This window comes from Cetorhinus maximus, chromosome 14, assembly GCF_964194155.1.
Source record: "Cetorhinus maximus chromosome 14, sCetMax3.hap1.1, whole genome shotgun sequence".
Taxonomy (NCBI): domain Eukaryota; kingdom Metazoa; phylum Chordata; class Chondrichthyes; order Lamniformes; family Cetorhinidae; genus Cetorhinus; species Cetorhinus maximus.
This window is the reverse complement of record NC_135892.1, coordinates 94,479,307-94,501,995: the sequence shown is the minus strand read 5'-3', so window position 1 is coordinate 94,501,995 and position 22,689 is coordinate 94,479,307. Positions and strand designations below refer to the sequence as shown.

General features: G+C 42.5%; 1 protein-coding gene across 5 annotated transcripts in view; it reads right to left on the bottom strand.

Moving 5' to 3' along the window:
* Positions 1-22,689, bottom strand: part of rgs7b (regulator of G protein signaling 7b) — a 458,499-nt gene that overhangs the window by 42,669 nt on the left and 393,141 nt on the right. For all 5 annotated transcript variants that reach the window (XM_078557261.1, XM_078557263.1, XM_078557262.1 and 2 more), the window contains one exon: positions 2,143-2,217. In XM_078557261.1, the coding sequence (XP_078413387.1) occupies positions 2,143-2,217 (75 nt within the window). The remainder of the gene's footprint in view (positions 1-2,142; positions 2,218-22,689) is intronic.

Sequence of the window (22,689 nt, the reverse complement as noted above, 5' to 3'; positions counted from 1 at the left end):
ATTACATGTTCATTGGGAAATAATTTACTGTTGTTTAACAGGACTTAGTATTTGTCGAGCAACAGGTACCTGGGAGTGATTACAAGACAGTAATCTAATTAAAGGATCAGGATAATGTAATAAACTCAGAGAGAAGCTTGAGTAATTATAATCATCAACTGAGTCCTGGAAAGGGATTACAGTACTGAAATAATTCAGAGCATTTACTATTCTTTAAATTTGCACTGAAATTCACAAGGTTTTATTAAGTCATTTGTCATTTTTTTCAAAACAGCTTCTTAGGATTTATGAGTAATGACATCTTCATTGATAACTAATCAATTTTTATAATTTGTCACTGGGAGCTGGTTAGCTCAGTTGGCTATATGGCTAGTGTATGATTCAGAATAATGCCAACGGTGTGGGTTTGATTCCTGTTCTGACTGAGGTAGACTTGGGACCTGCTTCCTTACCCTGCCCCTGAGAGTGGAAGGCAGTGGCAAAGCACCACTGACAAAAACTGCCAAGGAATGGTTCAGGTTGAAGCAACAGCAGATAATGACCAAGGAGCTGCCTTTGGGCAGAACACACATGAATGAACATTTGTTACTATGGATGTAGTTTGGTCCTGAATGATTCAATGTGGGTTTTAGACAAGCTCAAAGGAATGGATGCTATTCACACTGTATTTTTTAAGGTCAGCTTATTAGAACAGCTCCAGGAGCGGTTTTGTACTATTCACGGAGCACATTAGTGGTGGCAATGGAAAATTGTGTGTTAGCAACATTTAAAGAAATAGAGACAATTGAAGGCAATAGCAGAATAGGGTACTGACAATAACCATCACTTCTGTGAAGACTCAAAGGATATCTGAACCTGTTAGTCGCGTTTGCCAAGGCTAAAGAGATAGGGGTCTAAAAAGTAACAAATATTAAGGGCAAGGGCACCCAATATGCTAGCGTAAGACTACAAGTGAGAGAGCAGATTAGTGCCCAACTTGATGTTTAGTGACTGCTAAGGTGGAGTTGTGCTGCGTAAGATGATTGAGTGAAAGGTAAACCATAGAATAGTGAGTATTTATTATATTCAGTTTTCCTTGCAGTATAGCACAAGATAAGTGGGGAACACCACAGGTGCGTTGAGTACACAAAGAGCAGCAGTGCTGGAATTGCAATTCTGCAACAACACTACTTGTCTGGATGATTCTGCTGCTTCCGCATTTCATAAACATGCAGCCATACTCTGCTGAGACTCTGCCCCAGCCCATCTAAACTGGGAAGCACAGAAGAATACAGTTAACATTAGCTTCAAAAAAATTAAATTACTCTAAACATAAAGCGAAAGATAAGTTATTACATTTCTACATAACCATGCCCCATTGATGCATAAGACATTGGTTGAAAAATTTCAAAGAAAGAATGAATGCCAAACACATCAGCTGAAAAGTAAAAAATATGGATACCAGCACCTGAAATTGTTTTCTTCTGTCATTTTAACCAGCTCCCTTTCAGGGTTTACTTATAACGGACAAAGTTGCACTGGGCAGGATGCTTGCCCAAACATGAGACATGATAAAACTGCCCATAATTATGCTTCTGCTCCAAAGGAAGAAAAGATAGCATGGTCTTACTGACCATAAGCAAATAACTATGAGGAAGTATGAGGGTGGAAATGTTCACAATTTAATTTCTTGGTCCCTGTTTGTCCAAATTGTGCTGGCAGTCGCAATTGTGTGCGCAGGTATCATTTGCTGTCTGAATGAAAATAATAAAGTTATGATCATTGGCTACAAGGTTAATTATTTGTCACTTGATCTGCTAAGCACAATTAACTATGGAGTCAAAGGAACATAAGTATACATAATGCTAACAGCTAATGTACAAATGGAATTAATTTTGTGGTCAGTAGCAATGGAATGGCCAATATAACAGCAATGTTTTACATAATTTATTTTGGGACATTGGCTAAGATCCCACTACAGTTCTCTTTCAATTTTTGGAACTTTGCAGAATGGATGTGGGTTAACAATGCTGGCATTGTCATGAATGTGTGCACAGGCATGACACAGTGCCAGTTATGAATGTATTCATAGAGATTAACTCACATTATGTTATGTTCACATTATTCTACCAGTACTGAATGACTTATTGAAAATCTGTTTACCTTTCTTGTTTTGTGAGGATTTCTCATTCGGGATGATTTCTTGATATCCACTTCTGTCGTATTTACACAGCCTGGCTAAAAAAAGGTATATCATAATAATTTCAAATGAATACATATCTTAGCTCTCTCAACATAAAGGTACTCCAACATAGAATACAGCACAAAACAGTGTGGGAAAGTGGGTTAATGCTTCATGGACTTGACTTTTCATCAGAACTGGGAAAAGTTAGAGATGTGATAGGTCTTGAGCAAGAGAAAGGGGGAGGATAGGAGAAGGACCAAAAGAGAAGGTTTGCGAGAAGATGGAGAGCAGGAGCGATTAAATTACAAAAGCTTTCATGGTGCAAGGCCAAAGGGAGTGGTAATGGGACAAATAAAGGAACAAAGCGTGTGTCTAGGCAGGATCCTTCTGAAAATAAAGAAAAGAAATAAAAGAGAAACAAGTGAGAGAAAAAAGCAAACTAGCAAAGAAAAATGAAACAAAATGGAGGCATAGGAATATCACAGACCTTCTCATTTTTATCCCACCCCCCACCCTCTCCCTTTCATAACTCAAAGTTTATTACATTTCTAGCTTTTCTCCGTTCTGATGTAATGGTCTGTTTCTCTCTCCTCTGATTCTGCCAGACCTGCTGAGTATTTCTAGAATGTTATGCTTTTATTTCAGATTTCCAACATCTGCAGACTTGCTTTTGTGTTGGAAAGTGCTTGTGTGAAACCTACAAAGAACACTTAAACAGTAAAACTTCCTCAAAATTTATATTAATAGTCTAAGAATTCGAATATTTACTTGATAGTACAGAACTTGAGTTCTGCCATGGAGACAAAATTCAACTAGCCCATGCTTGTCAAACTCACAACAGAGTGTCCAACATTACCTGTGATTCCACGATTGGACAGCACATATTGAACAATCCTCAGTTTGTTAATAATTAGGCTAACAGCCAATGTACAATTATCAGCCAGGCTCAAAATATGGCTCACTTACACTTGCAAGAAGCTACATATATTCATATGCAGTGCCCTGTCCACTGCAATCAGAAAGAATATGTCCAGGCATTGCACCTTTTTCAACTAAACAAAAACATGGGCGAACAACGGTTTCCTGGTACATTCTCCATGGCAACGCCTTGACCAATCAGTCAACTTTCCTTTTTTGATTTTAAACATGATGTTGTGGGATATTAATCTTTAATTTCATTTGCTGGTCAAACATATATTGAACTTCCTTGAAAGGACTTTTGCCAAGCGAATACAATGACTTTAAAATGGCTGCTAATTCACACTTGTGAAAGTCACATACCCCGTCATGTGGTCAATGAGTCCGCAGACTGCTCAGGCAGACAACTGCATTCCCTTTGGGGGTGCTTATATCATACTGGGATCAACAGACAGAGAGTTTCGGAGGACACTTCAAAATCCCAAAGCAGCGATTCCAGTAGAAAAATGAGGACCACCATTAAAAACCTGCCTCAGTCACAAACACCAGCGAAATAATCATAAAAAATTAACTCTCTATTTTTTGCCTTTTATCATTGAATCCCAATTTGGGCAAAAGTTATCCTCCTCTACTGTATAACTTGTAATTTTTCATGCGTGTGTGTGCGTGTTTGTGCGTGTCTTGTGAAGGTCGGGGCGTGTGTCTACCTTTTAAAATATTTCTTTATCTTTACCTGGGTGGGTTTTTAGCACAATAAAAACTAACCCCTTTGTGTCTAACTCAAGAAAGCCTGTTGGACTGAGTTCTTAGCAATCAGTGTGTGAACGGTTAAGCACAGACACCCTTATCATCCTTGTAAATTTCAAAAAGCACTACTATGATTAGTTGAGAAGTGGGAAAGAAAGGGCGAGTCCTGACATCCGTCCTCAGTGGGTCATAACAAACAAAAGCTTGAGGGATAACTGGTCCCTGCTGCATTCTCTATGGCAGTGTCTCAACCAAACAGAATCCACAAGCCAACCAATCAACACCCTTTTCTCATGCAGTAGAAATTGTTGTCCTCTTTGAAATTTGGTATTCTTGCATCCGTTCTGATGAGTGCAGGAAGAAAAGCTTCAACTGCATGTTTCTTTTTTCAGCAATACTCAGGTTCTGTACTACCAAGCGACTATTTGTATACATGAGAGACAGGTACAACAAAGGTCAACTTCGGGATATCAACACAGTTCAACTCACAGGTAAATTAAGAACAGGTAAGTTATCTATGGAAGCTAGACTCAAGGTTGAGCCAGTGTTCACTTCCAAGCATATTGATAATGCTAAGCTGAGACACAGTCCCATGATTCAGCGAGGATTCATGCAGGATGAGATGGAACAGATTGGTTGTAGGGTTACTAATCTACACTGTGCCCTACATTGTGCTTCGTCTGGGGCGCACAAACTTCTTTTATTTTCCATTTGTGCCACGGCATTGTCTCAATAGCTGACTGTACCATACGCAATATCTGCTTGAAACATGCCTGCACTGTAAACTCAAGTGGAAGTATTTCAGCAGCATAAATAATGACATCGCCAAACATTTAGTGGATCTGTTTAATCATGTAATCTCCGAAAATGAGGAGTTTGTCCTCACTCATGGCTTCAATTTTGGTGCTACATAGAAAATAGGAGCAGGAGTAGGTCATTCGGCTCTTCAAGCCTGCTCTGCCATTCAATTTAATCATGGCTGATCCTCTATCTCAACACCATACTCCCGCTCTCTCCCCATACCCCTTGACACCTTCAGAGTTTAGAAATCTATTTCCTTCTTAAATATATTCAGTGACTTTGCCTCCACAGCACTCTGTGGTAGAGAATTCCACAGGTTTACCACCCGCTGAGTGAAGAAGTTTCTCCTCATCTCAGTCCTAAATGGCCTACCCCGTATCCTGAGATCGTGACCTGTTGTTCTGGACACCCCAGCCAGAGGAAACATTATCCCTGCATCCAGTCTGTCCAGCCCTGTCAGAATTTTATATGTTTCAATGAGATCCCCTCTCATTCTTCTAAACTCCAGTGAATACAGGCCTAGTCGGCCCAATCTTTCCTTATACAATAATCCTGCCATCCCAGGAATCAATCTGGTGAACCTTTGTTGTACTCCTCTATGGCAAGTATATCCTTTCTTTCGTCCCATATCAAACCGGAGAGAGATAGTGGCTGAGTTTGAACTCCTATATTCCCAGCTATCCCGCCACAAACCAGCATCCAATGAAAATGCTGAATCCATGAAAGTTCTGATCTAGTACATGCATATTATGGGATACCCAATGATTTGTCTGATTTCCAAATGGCGCGTGAATGCCTGGTGGCGTTGTGAGGCCTGAAGGCCAACCCAGGCATACATATCTGTAAGCTTGACAAAAGGATTGGAGTAGTTATCCTCAACAAGCACAACTCCACTGACAAAACGCATGCCGTTCTTAATTACAGGTCCAAATTTGTATCAACTGGACCTGTGCTGAGCATGACCGCACAGCCCTGCTTGAAAGCAAGTTACAAGAACAGTTGTTAGTCTCGTATAAGAGTATTGAACTGCGTGGTGGTGTATATGATAAGATTTATCCTCATGGTTCACTATGCCCACGTATGTATGGGCTGCCCAAGACACACAAATGTGATGTCCCTTTACCTCCTATCTCATCTATGACTGGTTCTCACAACATGAATTGAATTGCTACAACCAGTTCTGAGCAAATTTTCCACATGCACGAAGATTACACAAGACATGCATATCGGCAGCATTGCCATGTCCATGTGCTCGTTCAACATTGCGAGTCTATTCGCTAATGTGCCGCTCAAGGAAGCCATAGATATTTGTGTCATGTCGCTATATTATGGCAATCTAAACACGTCACCATCGTATGAATCTGTATTCACTGAATTTATGAACTTAGCAACTTGTGCAGTTGAGTTCAGCTTCAATGACACTATGTACGCCCAAATAGATGGCGTTGCCATGGGATCCCCTCTACACCCAACCCTTGCTAACATTTTCATCGGTTTCCACGAGAAACACATTTTGAATGAAATGGCCCCCGAACCTCGTTCCCATTGCATATTTATGTCGACACATAGATGATACTTTTGCTATATTTGAATCTGCAGCTGCATGTAAAAATTTCCCTACACATATTAATGGGCTCCATCCCATGTCAAATTCACCTTTGAAGTGCAGCACCCTAGCAAACTCCCTTTCCTTGATGTGCTAGTTGAGAAATCCACTTATGTGTTCTCTACTAATGCCTACTGAAAGCCTAACTTCACTGGTTAATATACATGTTGCAATACCCACAGCTCCATGTGCTATAAGATTGGCCCTATCAGCAACCCCGTAATTAGGGCCTGAGCCATTTGCTCACAATGCAAGCTTGATGCCAAAATAGGGCACATCAAAACTATCCTGTGGGATAATGGTTATCCTGATCAGATCATTGCTCACTGTATATCACGCAAACTTATGAATGGGCCTGAGGCCACCACTTTCAATCCTGAAAAGTGCCCAGTCTACTTCAAACTACCTGGGAAGGGTGAGGTGTCTCAAAGATTTGAGCAGCAGGTGAAGCTAGCCGTTTCATGCTGTGGCTATGCAGTAGCAGCACGAGTGGTATTCTCCACTAACAGAATGCCGCCATTAAGCCAAAAAGACGTTCTGCTTACCACACTAATGAGCAATGTGGTATATGAATTTCAGTGCTGGTGTGAAACCAGGTATATAAGTTGTATATCCCAATGACTGGTGGACCGTATCAAACAGCATATCTCTTTGGCTGTTCGCATCAGGCAGAGTACTGGCCATATTCAACCAACCTGTGCTTGCAAAACTCAGAACATAGCGTCCAATATTAGATGTCATTTTGCAATTGGACAACACTTACTGAACAATCCTGAATGTCCTAAGAACTACACCAACAACCAATTTAAATTATCAGTGAGGCTCGAAAAGTTGCTCACTGACACTTGCTAGAGGCTCCATAAATTCATATGCAGGACCCTGTCCTCTGCAAACGGAAAGGTATTGTAGGTATTGCACTTATTTCAATTAAACAAAAATATGGGGTCAATGGTTCTCTGGTGCATTCCCCATGACAACAGCTCGACCAATCAGAGCTGACGTCTTTTTTGAATTAAACAAAAGCTTGGGGGATAACTGTTCCCTGGTACATTCTCCATGGCAACAGCTCAATTAACCATAGTCCTCTTGACAATCAGCACCATTTTCTCATGCAATATAAATTGTTGCTCCCTTTAGAAGTTGGTATTTTTGCATCTGATCTGATGAGTGCAAGACCAAAAGCTTTGACAGTACGTCTCTTTTTTCAGCAACTCAAATATTCTTAAAATATTTGTTTAATTATGTGGCAAAAATGGAAGACATCACTAAAATAACTTGTGAGGCGCTGAAATACACAAACTGCTGTTTAAGTGACAGTGTGGATCTGTACATCAAACTGTGCTCAGGGGAGAATCAAGATAGATGTTGGAACATTGTAAATGTAGTATTCATCCAATGACTTGACTGAAGTAAATAATAAACTTTAAGGGTACTATAACATCCGGTTGGCCCAGAGAAAATCAAATCCAAGGGTTCCCCAATGGATGAAACAGGTTAATGCAAATAAATAAAGTAAAATGTACTTACAGCTGAATAAGATGATCTTAGAATGTTACAGAAAATAACACAGCAGATTTTTCTCTGATTGCATTTAAGTGTAAAGGATCATCTAATGCAGGCTATAGAAAAAACATCAGTCAGGTGCAGATTGTATGCTTGTAAGAAACCCACCTGATTTTCCATCATTAGTTTAAATAGGGAGGCTCCAGCACATGCGTTTGGTCCTCTGTGAGTGATTTCCATCTAAGATCTGTGCTTAAATCTAAGCGCAGTAAAAGGAACATCTGCCACACAAAGTCAGTTCCCCCAGATGGCGATGAAATTTCAGGTGCCAACACAATGGGTTCCAAGGTTGTTATCATACTGCGACTGCAATGATCATTTGCTAAGTTTTGGTCTCTGGCTGATCGCTAACGATTTGGGCACGCTAGATGTTCAGCACAATATGAGCAATAAATAAGCATACATTTGGAAATCACACTGCCAGTGAGGATCTGCACCTGAAGGGAACTAAACTAGAGAACCGGGGATAGAGAGTCATAGCTCTAATCAGAGATGTGCTCAGCTCTCCAATGGAAAGAAAGATCTGTTAAATTCACCCTATAGTGTTTTACTGACTTTTAGAATTGCAAACACCTACTGAATTAAAAAATGGAGATTTCCCATCTAATCACCATTCACAGAGTGCGCGATGATATATGTTAATTTTGACATTGTAATTTAAAATAAATGATGTTGTGGAAGCACATAGAGGGTCTGAAGTTCTGTGGGACATTCGTGGAGTAAGTTTGGTGGAAAACCGATGGGACCTCCTGTAAAATGCCTGGAATCTTCCAGTTGCAAGAATGTCACTCACCATATTGGGTAAGGGTAAACAAGATGTATCCTTTACACACACCCAAATGTGCTGTCAGTGCTTTCACATCTGCAAATAAGGGGCTGAACAGAAACTTGCTGTGTTCTCTTACAAGATGGTTTGTCCTGAAGCGCTGTTGTGGACTGCACTCAGGAATTGCCTGCAACAAAGAAGGGGGTTAACTTACCTGAATGTGGAACCATGAGGCTCTCGGCCCAACATCAAAGGAACCAATAGGACATCTCCCAACTGCTCATTTATCATAAAATCTCAGCCCACTGAGGTAACTTTCACTTACAACGTATTTTATGCAAGCTTTTGTTTAAAGGCAGCATGCAATAGTAGGAAAGTGAGGTTAAAGAATGGAAATTGGCTTCCCCAACCCCAACCATTGAGGAAATAACTGGGCTCCTGACAGAGCCAGAAAATGATCAAGCCAATCGGAGAAGGTCAAGCAGGAGGATGTCACTAAGTTTCAGGCTACTAGCCATCATTGCTGTTCATTCTCCCTCCTTCATTATTCCATTATTAGAGTGAATGAGTGCAATACCGTTGTAATACTTCTCCATTGCAATACTTCTTCCTCTTGTGTTCTCATAAGTGTCCTCAAGGTGCTGCCATTAACAACCTCTGGGGCTGCTCAATCTCTCACTGACAGTCAATCCACTTGTCACAAGCACTAGCAACACTTCAAGGGATTTAGATTTTGAAACTGAGGAGGGACAACCAGGATAAGGTTTGAAGACAAATTACTTAGAATAAAAGCAGCATTGGATTTGGTGTCAACCATCGCAGAGCCATCTCACAACCCAGCTCAAGAAGGCAAATAGCCACCTTCATCTCAAGAGGCACACTTTAACAGCCATTAGATGGTCACCTCACTGCATTTGGGCACTGGGATGACACCTAGAAGGATCATTGGATTAGGCAGAGTAAGATGTTCAGGGCTAGATCTTCCATCATTATTCAGCCTGAAATTGTGCAGGGAATAAGTGGTAATGGCAGGAAAATGAATCAACGGAGCCTATCACCTTATCCCTACCTCAACCTCGATATCCCTCCTGTCCTCCTCACACACCCATAACCTGCTGACACCATTGTGGCTATTCCTTTCCCGTCCACCTCCCATCCAACATTTAAAAGCTCCTCTTATCTTCAGGCATCTTCTCTCCCTTTAAGATTAGATTCCATTCCAGTGCTGCAGTGGTGCCTCTGCCACCAAGTTTCTCTCTTGTCAGTGGGAATCTTGTCACAATCCCACCTTGCAAAGCCAACAATTGTTAACCTCGAAAAATGGGGGATTCAGAGGATGAGCAAAAGTCCCACGCAATGCTACATTGGCACTGGAAGAATAAAAACATGATACACTTGTATCTAAGTAAATTGTTTCAATATGATTTCCATTAGTGGGGTAGATTGAGGGACTGGTATTTGAATGGACGGGCATGCATTGTAGATATAAAATAGTACTTTGCTATCAGTTCTCCATAATAGATTTTCAGGCTTTTTACTATTCTTTGATAATACATCACAGAGAAAGCCAAAAGCCCAGAAATATCCCTGAGGGTTCTGACAAAACTCCCACCATAAGGTCAGTACAATTTTTTAAAAATTCTTTCACGGAATGTGGATGTCACTGGCTAGGCCAGCATTTTTATTACCCATCTATAATTGCCCTTGAGAAAGTGGCAATGAGCCGCCTTCTTGAGCCACGACAGTCCCTGTGGTGTAGGTGCACCCACAGTGCTGTTAAGGATCCAGTTCCAGGGTTTTGACCAAGCGACAGGGAATGATATTGCCGTTCCTTCAAAGTCAGGATGGTGCAAAGAGGCTCTAAAGAGGGGCCATATGGACTCAAAACGTTAACTCTGTTTCTCTCTCTCCACAGATGCTACCAGACCTGCTGAGTATTTCCAGCATTTTTTGTTTTTGTTTCAGATTTCCAGCATCTGCAGTATTTTGCTTTTACATTAAAATAATACTGTGTTTGGTGTCTAAAGGGACAGTTGTTAGGGCACATGTGGTCACAACTGCTTGTCTTTTCTGCAAGGAAATTCTGAGAGATGGGATTTCCACAGGGTCGGGGGGACGGCGGCGGGGGGGGTGATTTTATGGAGGCATCGGGGTTTCGTCTGTCAGTTGGAGAGACGGCAAGAGGCCTGCGCCGTCATAATTTTGGAGGAGGTTGGAAGGTAGCGAGGTACTCAAATGCCACCCTCCCACCTGATCAAATGCCCTCCCCACCTCCAAACATGTCACGAGAGAGAGTATAAAATTTTCCCCAGGTTGTCTGGCATTATGTGAAAATCCATGAGCAACAATGTAAATGACGGTGTATGCCATTTCACCAGGGTTCCTGCTGAAGTACAGTGATCAATGAGAGAGCCCCTGTGGAAATGACTAGTTTCTGCTCTGACTAAACTTTGACGCAGGAAATCAGAAGCCTCATGAACAGAAGTTCTTCAAGAGCACATGTCTTTGCATGGGTGACAAAAAAAATTGGACATCATCTTTAATTATCTCGATTGTCCTTCTCTAATTTGCCTTTATGCTACATTTCATAATTTACCAAAACGGCCTCAAAGAACATAATTAACGTTTGAAATTAAACAGGAATAACCTTCTAAATAGATTATTTCCTTGAGCCAAGCGTCTATTAATTATAGCAATAATAAAGCACAATTAACTTGAACAGTTTTGTAAATTTTTGCATTTTCCAGTGACAAGCCTTTATAGGCTGCCATGTCACTTGGTTTTATGACTTTATTGAGATGTAATGGGAGCAATGTCAAGCAATTCATCTAGCATGTCTTGAAATAGAATCCAATCATTGCTTTGCGCTATGTGTTAGCAGCAAGTTATTAATACAGCCACTGCGTCATAAAGGGCAAGTTGTCAGACTTTTAATTAATTCCTGTAGCATTGTGGATAAGGCAGACAAGCAATTCATCCAATTCAACAATGTTACTTATAACCATGTAAGCTATAATTGAATCTGTCATTCAATATCATAACATGACACTTTATAGAATTCCAACTTTGCTTCTGATGTGACTTGATGAAGAATTCATTTAAACTACTTAGAAAATAAGCATATAAATTGAAATTTCTTGAAACACTAAGGGGCAAAACTGGAAAACCCCCGAAAACAGGCATGGTATCGTGACACACGATTAATTTATTAAATTAATTAAAATTAAACAATTTTAATCTACATATTGTCATAAAACTATCGTATTTTTCATAATATTACTGTAGGCTTATGGGTGTGAGTGTGGATGGTTCTGTGTGACTGATTTAATTAGACTAGAGACTCTTAGGCTACAAGATTGAAATTATCAAAAGTTAGGTGTAAAACAGACTTTTGAAATGGAGTTAGATAAACCAAGATGAGGGTTCCACAGATAGGGTGTGAATGAAATTTACATTTTTAGTTTGATTTTCAAAGTTTGATAGTGATAGTTTGATTTTCAAAGGGATGGTTTAATGTTTACAACTAACAAGAGAAGTGATGCAAAGCAATACATTTATTTTTCCCAAAAGTGCTGACCATAATGATGACATGAAACATTTTTATATTATGGGTCAAGTAAATTTCCAAAGACATGTAGCACAATGGGTTTTACACATTAAAGAGGGAGAAAAATAAAGGATGGAAGGCTATGTGAGGGTGGCTGTGTAAAATCTTGAAAAGTACACCATGTGAAACAGATGAGAAAAAAAGCCTCTAGCCACTCTGAAGAAGTGCTGTTCCAACAACTAAAGTTGTGTTAAAAAGCCTTTGGGATTCCACTGTTGAGTGGGTGCTGTGGTAACCTTGCTGGATTGATTATTAAAATTCAAAATCTATTTTCGACTGTTGCCTTAAAGGCGTGTGTAGTTGGAAGCCAGGTTGATTAGGAAGTTTGGGATTTGTTATAATATTAAGTAACTGTAATCTTATGTATTTGTTTGGATTATTTTCTTTTGTTAATAAATGTTTTAATTTAATTTTTAAAATCTCTTAAGGTGTTAGCGGACTCATTGCTTCTAAATTCAGTGCAGAAATCTTCTCGTAATAAATACAAATTGCAAAACCTATGATAGCATAGCCATTTTTCCCTTGTGGATTTGGTCCGCCTGGCATGTACCACCTGCCACATCATAACAATATTGACTGGAAAAACCAAATGGACAAAAGAGATGGAGGAACTCAAGAAAATTATAATCACCAGGGAAGTGGTACTGAGCAAATTGTTGGAGCTGCGGGCTGACAAGTCCCGGGTCTGATGGACTTCATCCTAGTGAGATCGTTGATGCGTTGGTTTTAATTTTCCAAAATTTCCTAGAGTCAGGGAAAGTTCCATTAGATTGGAAAATAGCAAATGTAACTCCTTTATTCAAAAAGGGAAGGAGACAGAAAGCAGGAAACTACAGGCCAGTTAGTTTAACATCTGGCATAGGGAAAATGTTAGGAGGCTATTATTAAAGATGTTATAGCAGGGCACTTGGAAACATTCAAGGCAATCAGGCAGAGTCAACATGGTTTTGTGAAAGGAAAATCATGTTTAAACAATTTATTGGAGTTCTTGAAAAAAGTAACATGTGCTGTGGATAAAGGGGAACCAGCGGATGCACTGTAATTAGATTTCCAGGAGGCATTTGATAAGGTGCCACATCAAAGGTTATCATGGAAAATAAAAGTTCATGGTGTAGAGGCTAACATATTGATGTGGATAGTAGATTGGCTAGCTAACAGGAAACAGAGAGTAGGCATAAATGCATAATTTTCCAATTGGTAAAATATAATGAATGCTGTGCCACAGTGATCAGTGCTGGGGCCTCAACTTTTTACAATTTATATAAATGACATGGATGAAAGGACCAAAGGCATGGTTGATAAATTTGCTGATGAGACAAAGATAGGTAAGGAAAGTAAGTTGTGAAGAGGACAGAGGGAGGCTACAAAGAGATATAGATAAAGTGAGTGGGCAAAGATCTGGCAAATGGAGGATAATGTAAGAAAATGTGAAATTGTCCATTTTGGCAGGAAGAATAAAAAAGCATATTGTCTAAATGGTGAGAGATTGTAGAGCTCTGAGATGCAGAGGGATTTGGGTGTCCCAGTGCATGGATTGCAAAAGGTTAGTATGCAGGTATAACGAGTAATTTGGAAAGCTAATAGAATGTTCTCATTTATTACAAGGGGAATTGAATACAAAAGTAGGGAAATTATGCTTCAGTTATACATGGCATTGGCAAGACCACATCTAGAGTACTGTGTACAGTACTGGTCTCCTTATTTAAGGAAGGATGTAAATGTGTTACAAGCAGTTCAGAGAAAGTTTACCAGACTAATACCTGGAATGAGTGAGTTGTCTTATGAGGAAAAGTTGGACAGGTTAGGCTTGCATCCACTGGAGTTTAGAAGAGTAAGAGGCAAGTGATTAAAACATGTAAGATCCTGAAGGGTCTTGATAGGGTCGATGTGGAGAGGATGTTTTCTCTTGTGGGAGAATCTAGAACAATGGGTCACTATTTAAAAATAAGGGGTCACCCATTTAGGACAGAGTTGAGGAAAAATTTTTTCTTGAGGGTCGTGAGTCTTGGGACTCTCTTCCTCAAAAGGCAATGGAAGCAGAGAATTTAAATAGTTTTAAAGCAGAGGTAGATAGATTTTATATAAGGGGATAAAATATTATTGGAGGTAGGCTAGGAGGTGAAGTCAAGGTTACAATCAGATCAGCCATGATTTTATTGAATGGTGGTGCAGGCTCGAGGGGCCAAGTGGCCTACTCCTGCACCTGGTACACATTTTAATTAACCTGCACCATTCAATATAATGCAGCCAGCATGCCAACTTCATGTTGCCTGCTCATTTGAATAAATGCCACATGCAGCCAGCACAAATCTTGCATTTCATTGGCTGCAAGCATGAGCAAGGGTTCAAAATTGTAACTTTCTCTTGAGCACCACTTAAAGTTAGTCTGCACTACTTAGGGGAGGCGCATTGTGTCTGAAGCCAGTGCTGACAGTCAAGCAGGAAGTGACTGTGACCTGGGAAACAGGGAAGAATGGCACAACATGAGAGAGAGGTTTTCCGATGCAGAGGAGGCCTTGAAAAAGGAGTTGAAAAGTAGGAGATGTAAGAAATGGGTCCATTAATAAATGATACTTTTCAGAATAAGTATAGAATGCTTATGGAATTAGTAGGCATGGCATAAGGCCACCTTGACAGATGAACTGGTTTCTTTCTCTCTCTGGGAAAGCATATAAACACTCCCTCGAAATGTTGAGGTATCTTGATTTAAATTTCCATGTTGATATTCCCAAGTCAATAGGACAGCATCTTGTACCTTCTCATCTATAAAAGTGTCTGACTTTCAGTCAGTCTGACTTCGTTGGTGGTCAAATTATTGGAAATAATTCTAACAGACAGGATAAACTGTCACTTAGAAAGGCACAGATTGATCAGAGATAGTCAGCATGGTTTTGTTAGGGGAAGATCATGTCTTACTAACTTAATAGAATTTCTTGAGGAGTAACAAGGAGGATTGATGAGGATAGTGCAGTGGATGTTGTCTACATGGATTTCAGTAAGGCATTTGACAAGGTCCCACATGGCAGACTGGTCAGGAAAGTGAGATCTCATGGGATACAGGGGAAGGTAGCAGGTTGGATCCAAAATTGGCTCACTGACAGGAAAAAAAGGGTCGATGGATATTTTTGTGAAAGGAAAACGGTTTCCAGTGGTGTTCCACAGGACTCAGTGTTGGGGCCCTTCTTGTTTGTTGTATGTCTTAATGATTTAGACTTAAATGTGGGAAGCATATTGGGAACTTGGCAGATGACACAAAAACTGGCTGTGTAGTTGATAGTGAAGAGGATAGCTGTCCACTCCAGAGTGGTATCAATGGTTTGAATGAGTGGGCGGAGAAGATGCAAATGGAATTCAATCTGGAAAAGTGTGAGGTAATGCATTTGGAGAGGGCAAACAAAGCTAAAGAATACTCAATAAACAGGAAATTATTGAGTGGGGTTGAGGAAGTGAGAGACCTTGGAGTGCATGCCCATAGGTCCTTGAACATGGCAGGACAGGTGGGCAAGGTGGTCAAGAAAGCATACGGAATGCTTTCCTTTATTGGGTGACGTATTGAATACAAAAGCAGGGATGTAATGATGGAACTGTATAAAACGCTGGTTACGCCACAGCTGGAATTTTGTGTATAATTTTGGTCACCACATTACTGGAAGGACATAATTGCTCTGGAAAGAGTGCAGGGCAGATTTACAAGAACGTTGAAAATTGCAGCTATGAGGGGAGATTGGGTAGGCTAGGGTTGTTTTCCTTACAACAGAGGAGGCTAAGGGGTGACCTAATTGAGGTGTACAAAATTATGAGGGGCCTAGATGAGGTAGCCGGGAAAGACTTGTTTCCCCTAGCTGCAGGGTCATTTACCGGGAGCATAGGTTTAAGGTTAGAAAGTTTAGAAGGAGAGACAACGAAAAACTTTTTCACCCAGAAGGTGGGGGGCGTTTGGAATTGATTGCTTAAGTTGGTGGTTGAGGCTGAAAAGCTCAACTCATTTAAAAGGTACCTGGATCTGCATCTGAAGTGCTGTAACCTGCAAGGCTATGGACCAGGTGCTGGAAAGTGGGGTTAAAACGAGCAGCTAGTTTCTTTTTTCTCTTTCTGGCTGGCTCGGACATGATGGGCTGAATGGCCTCTTTTTGCACCATAACTTTCCCTTGGTTCTAGAAGAATTTATCTCTGGGCACCATTGGCGGAATCGTCCGTGGCCACTGGCGTTGGGCATGTTTGGTGGCGTGAGTGGACAATATGGCAAGAAAGCCAAAAATCGGTTTCATGACAATGTGTAACCAGTTTACGATCATCTGCTCAGCCTGTCTAGGGCGGGCAGCATTCCCCGCCATCAGACGTCGGAAACCTCATTGTAATACATCAACATACCATTATAAGGCCTGCCCGATGGACTCATATCCCCCCGCCCTGCCCGCTTGATTGCCTGCCCACGTCAGCGGGAAAACACGTCAGTGTGGAACATGTCTTGACAACTGTGACGTGCGGAAATCAGGATTTACTGCTCACATCACGGACATCTGAGGTGTAGAAAATGCTTGAGCCCAACAGCAACGGCACACTGGAGGAATATCCATGGTTTGCCGGTGCATTCTCAGGGACATGGCTCCGCTCCGAAGCAGCTCACAGAAGTTGGAAAGTCATCATTGATGTTCACAATGGATGATGGTCGAGTGGGGGAAGGGGAAGATCCAGGATTGACTGGGAGACAAAGAAGTGACAGGCTGGGGGTGAGTTTGGGAGGGGGGAGTGAAGGTGTCAGGGTGTAGAAGTTGGGAGGGGGGAATCTAGATGTCAGGGAGGGCATTTGGGAGGTGGGAGGGAATGGCAACTGGGGAGGTAGGTGTAAGGGGGTGGGGGGGTGGGGGGTGGGCGGAGGAAGGTGTAAGGGAAGGAGTTTGGAGGGAGAAAGGAGTGCAGGGAGGGGAAGGAGTCCAGGGGGGATGAAGGAGTGTGGAGAGGGGAGGGAGTCAAGGGGAGGAAGGAGTGCGGAGGGGGAGGGAGTCCAGGGGGGTGGGGGGAGGGAGTGCAGAGAGGGGAGGAAGGGTGGAGGGAGAAGTAAGGGTGGAGGAAAGAGTCTGGAAGGGGGAAGGAATATGGCTGGAGGAAAAAGTGAGGCTGGAGGAAGAGGTAAGGCTGGAGGAAGGAGACAGGAGGGAGGAAGGACTAAGGGTGGAAGAAGAAGTAAGGGTGTCTGAGGGCGTCAGGAAAGGGGAGGAACTAAGCTGGACAGCAGTCCAGGAGAGGAGCGGGGGTGAAAGGGAGGGGTTCTGGTGGGGAAGGAGACCAGAGGGGGCATGAGGCTCTTGGGGGAAGGGGTCCAGAGAGGGGAAGGGGTTCCAGGGGGAAGGAATCTGGAGGGAGAAGGGGTCCGGAGGGAGAAAGTGGGACAGAGGGGTCAAGGGGTTCTGGGGGGGAGGGGTCCAGAGGACGGAAGGAATTCCAGGGGGGCATGGCTCTGGAAGGGGGAAGGGGTTTTAGAGGGGGAAGCAGTCCAGAGGGCGGGATATCCAGGTGAACGCGCGAGGGAGGAGTCTGATCGGTCCATGACTGCCTCCTAGGAATCGAATTGGGGGTGGACGTGGCATGAGGGAATGGTAAGAATAACAGAAGGCAGAGTGAGGTGGTAGGATGGGAGGGTGAGCCTTCAACGGTAGCAGTAGAAGGGATGGTGAGGGTGGTTGGTGGGGACTCAGAGGCAGACACGGACCCTGGGGGTGGGAAGGAGGAGGTCGGGGAGGTGAATGTGGATGGGGATGGGAGTTTTGGGAAGGAAGGGAACATGCATGTTCACCTGGACACCCCCGAAGGAAAAGGGTTGTGGCTGGTAGGTCATGGAAGGGAGGTGGAAGGTGATGTCGGAGGGGGGGTCAACTGTGATGGGGGAAAGGAAATGGTTGATTGGGGGAAGGGAAAAAGATGGGGGAGCTGACGAAAAAGTGAAGTTAAACCATGCCATCTAAATCAAAAGTGAAATGACAGTCGTGGTGAGCGAGATCAGGTGCTGCTTGGGAGTGTGATCATGTGTCATGAAGATATAATAATTTTCATAATATTGTGGTTTATTGTAAAGGTCGGTTAACAGTGGGGTTTGGACTAGTTTCTCTGTGTGGATGTGTGTGTGGGGATTTAGTTCAAATGGAGACAGCTGGTCTGGAACTCTTGACTTATCAAAAGAAAAGCTAGGTTTGAAATGCTAAATATGTAAACATGGCTCAGGTTTTAGAATGTGAGGTGTGAGGAACATTTACATTTTTAGATAAATTAGGTTCATTTGAATTTCAAAGAGATGTTAAGATCATAAGATGTTACACCTAGCCAGAAGAAGCTAAGCCAAACAGATGATTATTTTTCCCAAAGGTTACTGATCAAATTAGTACTATGAAAAGATTTATATTATGAGAAAAGTAAAGTTGCAAAAACATATGGGAACAATGGAATGTGTGTAAAAAGGGAGAAACATGTATAAAGGAGATGAGGTTATGTGTAAGGCAGAAGACATTCTAAGATCTAACACAAGTGTGAAAAGCCTCCAGTCTCTGTGCATCAAGTTGCCGTCTTCAGGAACTGAAGCCACTTTGAATATCACTGTCCAGGGTATTGTGTGCTTTGCCTGGATCTGTTTAATTCTATTTGTTTTACTATTGCCTTAATGGAGGTGCAACTGGGAGCCGGATTAATTAGGGGAATCAGGAGTTATTACTGTAGTAATTTGTAGACCTATGTATGTGCTTAAAATCTTTTCTTCTATTAATAAATGTTTAATTTAGTTTTGTAAAAAAAAACCTCTAAGTCTCGGTGGACTTATTACTTCTGATTTCAAGGCAAGCATCTTGGAATAGCAAAACAGTTGTGGCAGCTGTTTCAAGTTTCCCTCTGGGATTTGAGCAGCTTGGCATTTACCATCTGCTGTGCCATAACACCATGGGAATAGTTAGAGATGCAGGTCAGCTCAGATGGACAACTGAAAGCGAACCCCAGCAGGCAGTGTTCAAAATGCTTAGGACATTGAGGTGAATATGACAAGTGAAGGATGTGCATGGGAGATTACTTGCATGAGGCTCCGAAAGGCCCTGCCACCCACACACTTCTCTTTCCGCCATCCTCCCCATGGAGACCTCCATATATGCACATGTCAGCACCACTTCATCAGAGAGCAGGTGGACGCACTCCTCCGACGTGCATGCCACTCTGTTGAGGACTTTCACACCTTCTGCTAACTGTCCAGGATGAGTTGGGAGGCCAAATCTAGAGGCTCGCCATCTGACTTGGACCTCACAGATGCCTTACTCAGCAGTTCTGCAAGTCCTCCTGCTCTCCGCTGGTGCAGGGTGTGGTAAGCGCTGTGATGGGTCTTCTGGGCTTCTTATTTCCAGCTCTTCAATGGAGGAGGTGTCCTCTTGGCTGGAGGTGAGGACCCGAAAAGAGCTGAGGGACTGGCTGGCTAAGGGTATCGGTTGCTTGGCAGAACTCCCTGTGAACCAAAGTAGAGATAATTAGTGCATGGCAGCAGAGTCAAAAGCAGGAGAGAGAGCACTCACATTTGCATTGAGAGAGGGCTGATGTGGTGCAGGATCCGCATGAGGGTGTTCACCGCCGACCTCACCGTCACTGCAGGCACGGTCCATGTCCTCACCAGTCAGCATGATGGCAAACTCCGCAAAGTGAGTGAGGGGCCTAATGTGGACCACTCCAGCCCCGATCTGGGACCTCTTCCTGCTGATGTGAGCAGGCTTCTCCTGCATGAAAACAGATGGAGAGAGTGTGAGCAGGACACATGGCATTGCTTGGAATGTTTATGTGGTGAGCAGAACCATGGACAGGATGAGGATGTGAGCTTGAGAGGATATGAGCCTGATGGAGATGTGAGGCCATGTGAGAAAGTTAGTGGTGTTGTCCCTTGAGGTGTGAGATCCCTGTGGATATGTGATGGGTTTGAGAGTTGAGAGTGATGAGAAGGGTGCAACGGATGAGACCATTCATCCTGTAGTGCCACTGGGTGGCTGTCCTCTTTTGCAGGGTGTTGGCGCTGACCACCGTCTCCCATGCTGGATTATTGATGCCGCTGCCCCTCCTGCAGCCAGAGCGGGGCTAGAGGGCATCATGGTGGGCCTCCAAGGCACCCAAAAGGTCCTCAAGTGATGCGTCACTAAACCTAGGTGCTGCAGTCTTTTTGCCTTTCGGGGCCATCCTGTCTTCCATACAGCAGTCGTAGGCTGGAAGCACTGAGAGGTGTGCGCACAGCTGGACTTTAAATATGGCACCCAGCACGATGAAGCGGTGAGATGATGGCGTGGTGGGTGAATGAGAACCCGCCTGCTATGGAAACGGTGTGTTTCCCAGGAATACATAATTAATGCGGCGGGTTGGGACGATACGGCGTGAAAAGCTGCCACTCCGGCCGGCAGGTAAAACATTGTTTTACCCACCCGCTACCGCACTTAGTGCAGATCTGGGGTGATTCTGCCCCATGAGTGGATTTAGCCTCATTGCAGAGAGCCCCTCTCCTTCATTTCCCATCCTCCCTCTTCTTGCAACGTGTCCTGCTTTGCATGACCACTGCTCATTCTCCAAGTTATGCTGTAGTTCAAGAACTATGTTTATTAGTGGTTCATGCAGAAGCCTTGAAGCCAGAAAAAATCTTTCAGCACCTGCCATACCATTCCCTGTAGGCTCTTACAACTTGAAACCACTATAAAAAGCACCAAACACTTATAGAGTCATTGCAAAGGCCAAAAGAAATCAACTAGCAGCTGGTTGATGATCCCTTTAAATAATGCTGGAGAGGGGGTCCCTCGTGCTACTGAGCGCGTGCTCAAATTTACGAGGTTGAGAGGGTGTGTTAGCTGAAGGATTGTGCTTCAAAATAGCACCGCTGGCCTCAAATCAGCTTTACAAGCCAGTTAACTTCAATGCACCACTCTAATACCCTCATCACCCCTCAAGTGTGTGCGTGCACCATGGATGCCTTTTTGGAGCTCTAAGGGCACTTGTTGTAGGGTGCTAACGAGCAGAATTTCTCAACCTTTATTAATAATTTAATTCTCAAACTCTTAAAGTTACTGGCTTACACAGTAACTTCTTCACTTTGCTCTAATTTTCTGACCATCTTCAGTCATGCAGAAAGTGCACTGAAGGTCATTTAATGAAATTTTACAGGCTTCTTGAAACAGCATACCATTAGCACCGATCTGCACTTCAGAAAAGTGTTGCTGGTCCTTCTCAAAACATATTGTTAGTGAATAAATTGTTCTGAGGTATACATTTTTCATGTTCACATCATAAATATTATGTTGCTCCTTCCCAATGGATGCAACAACTAGATGCACGAGAATGCATCATAGAAGTATGCAGTGTGAGGAAATTATTTAAATATATTCAAATGCATCCCCCGTGTCTTGTAACACTGACCAAATACTATTGCTGCAAAGGAGTATACCTTACATTGTATCAATTTACGTTGAAATCTCGAGCAGTCAAACTCAGATGGCACGATATTTCATTTGCATTGAAGTTATCAACCATTCCTAGCTGCAGAATAGCAAAAGCAATAGGACAATGCCCGTGATTTGTCGAAATGCCACAACGGTCAGTCTGGTTTAGCCGAATTTTTGTTTGGCGCTGTCAAGAAAAATAATGCCGAAATCTTTTGCAGAAGAGGTACTTCTGTAGCGCGAGCAAGCCAGCTTCTTCCACCAGGGGTCATGTGACCATGCCGACCAGTTACGCTGAGTGGTTAGACCCAAGCATGCTCAAATATTAAACACTGGACAAACCATTATTTCACATCGAGATTTCTCTGTGAAGCAACATGTAAAGCGTGCAAGTTTGATGAAACCTGTGAAAAAGGTGACGACCTGATGGACTGTATCTCTCATGTCCGAAAACAGCTAAGCAAAACAAAGATTACCAGCTTCTTCCAGTGCTAAATTCTGGTCTTTTTCAAGGCCTAGGTATGGTGCCATGTGAGATGCATCCCTGTTGCAGTGTCGAAAATGCACTGAGCTTAGGACATGTGATGCGTAGCTAAATCTCACAAAAAAAGAAGTGCGATAAACACATAGACTTTCAATGGCCTCCACAGCTATCATGAAGCTCTACTTAACCTGAAGTTCAAGGCAGTTCCCCTGGGATTTGACTCATTGAGAGTTTATGGTACTAGTAATATACCAATTCTTAAAGAAAGACTTCAATATTATTTGTAAAATATATTGCTGAGCATTATCAAATGTTCTTTCTACTGTGTGATGGAGCTGATAACACTTTACCTTCAGGTTTACCTATTGAGGCTTGAGGCTACATTACAAAAGAGAATTAATAACTTTTGGCCATCCTTCCAAGCTTTTTGCATAGGTTATTATCCCTATTTCCAAGTGTGCATTGTTCATTCCACCCATGGACAGTTAACTTGCTTGCAGATACAATATAATCAAAGTTTTTCTCACTGCTTTTGAAACCAGACATTTCAACGTGCAATTCCCAGAATCAGTAAGAACATTGTTTTAATAAGGAACATG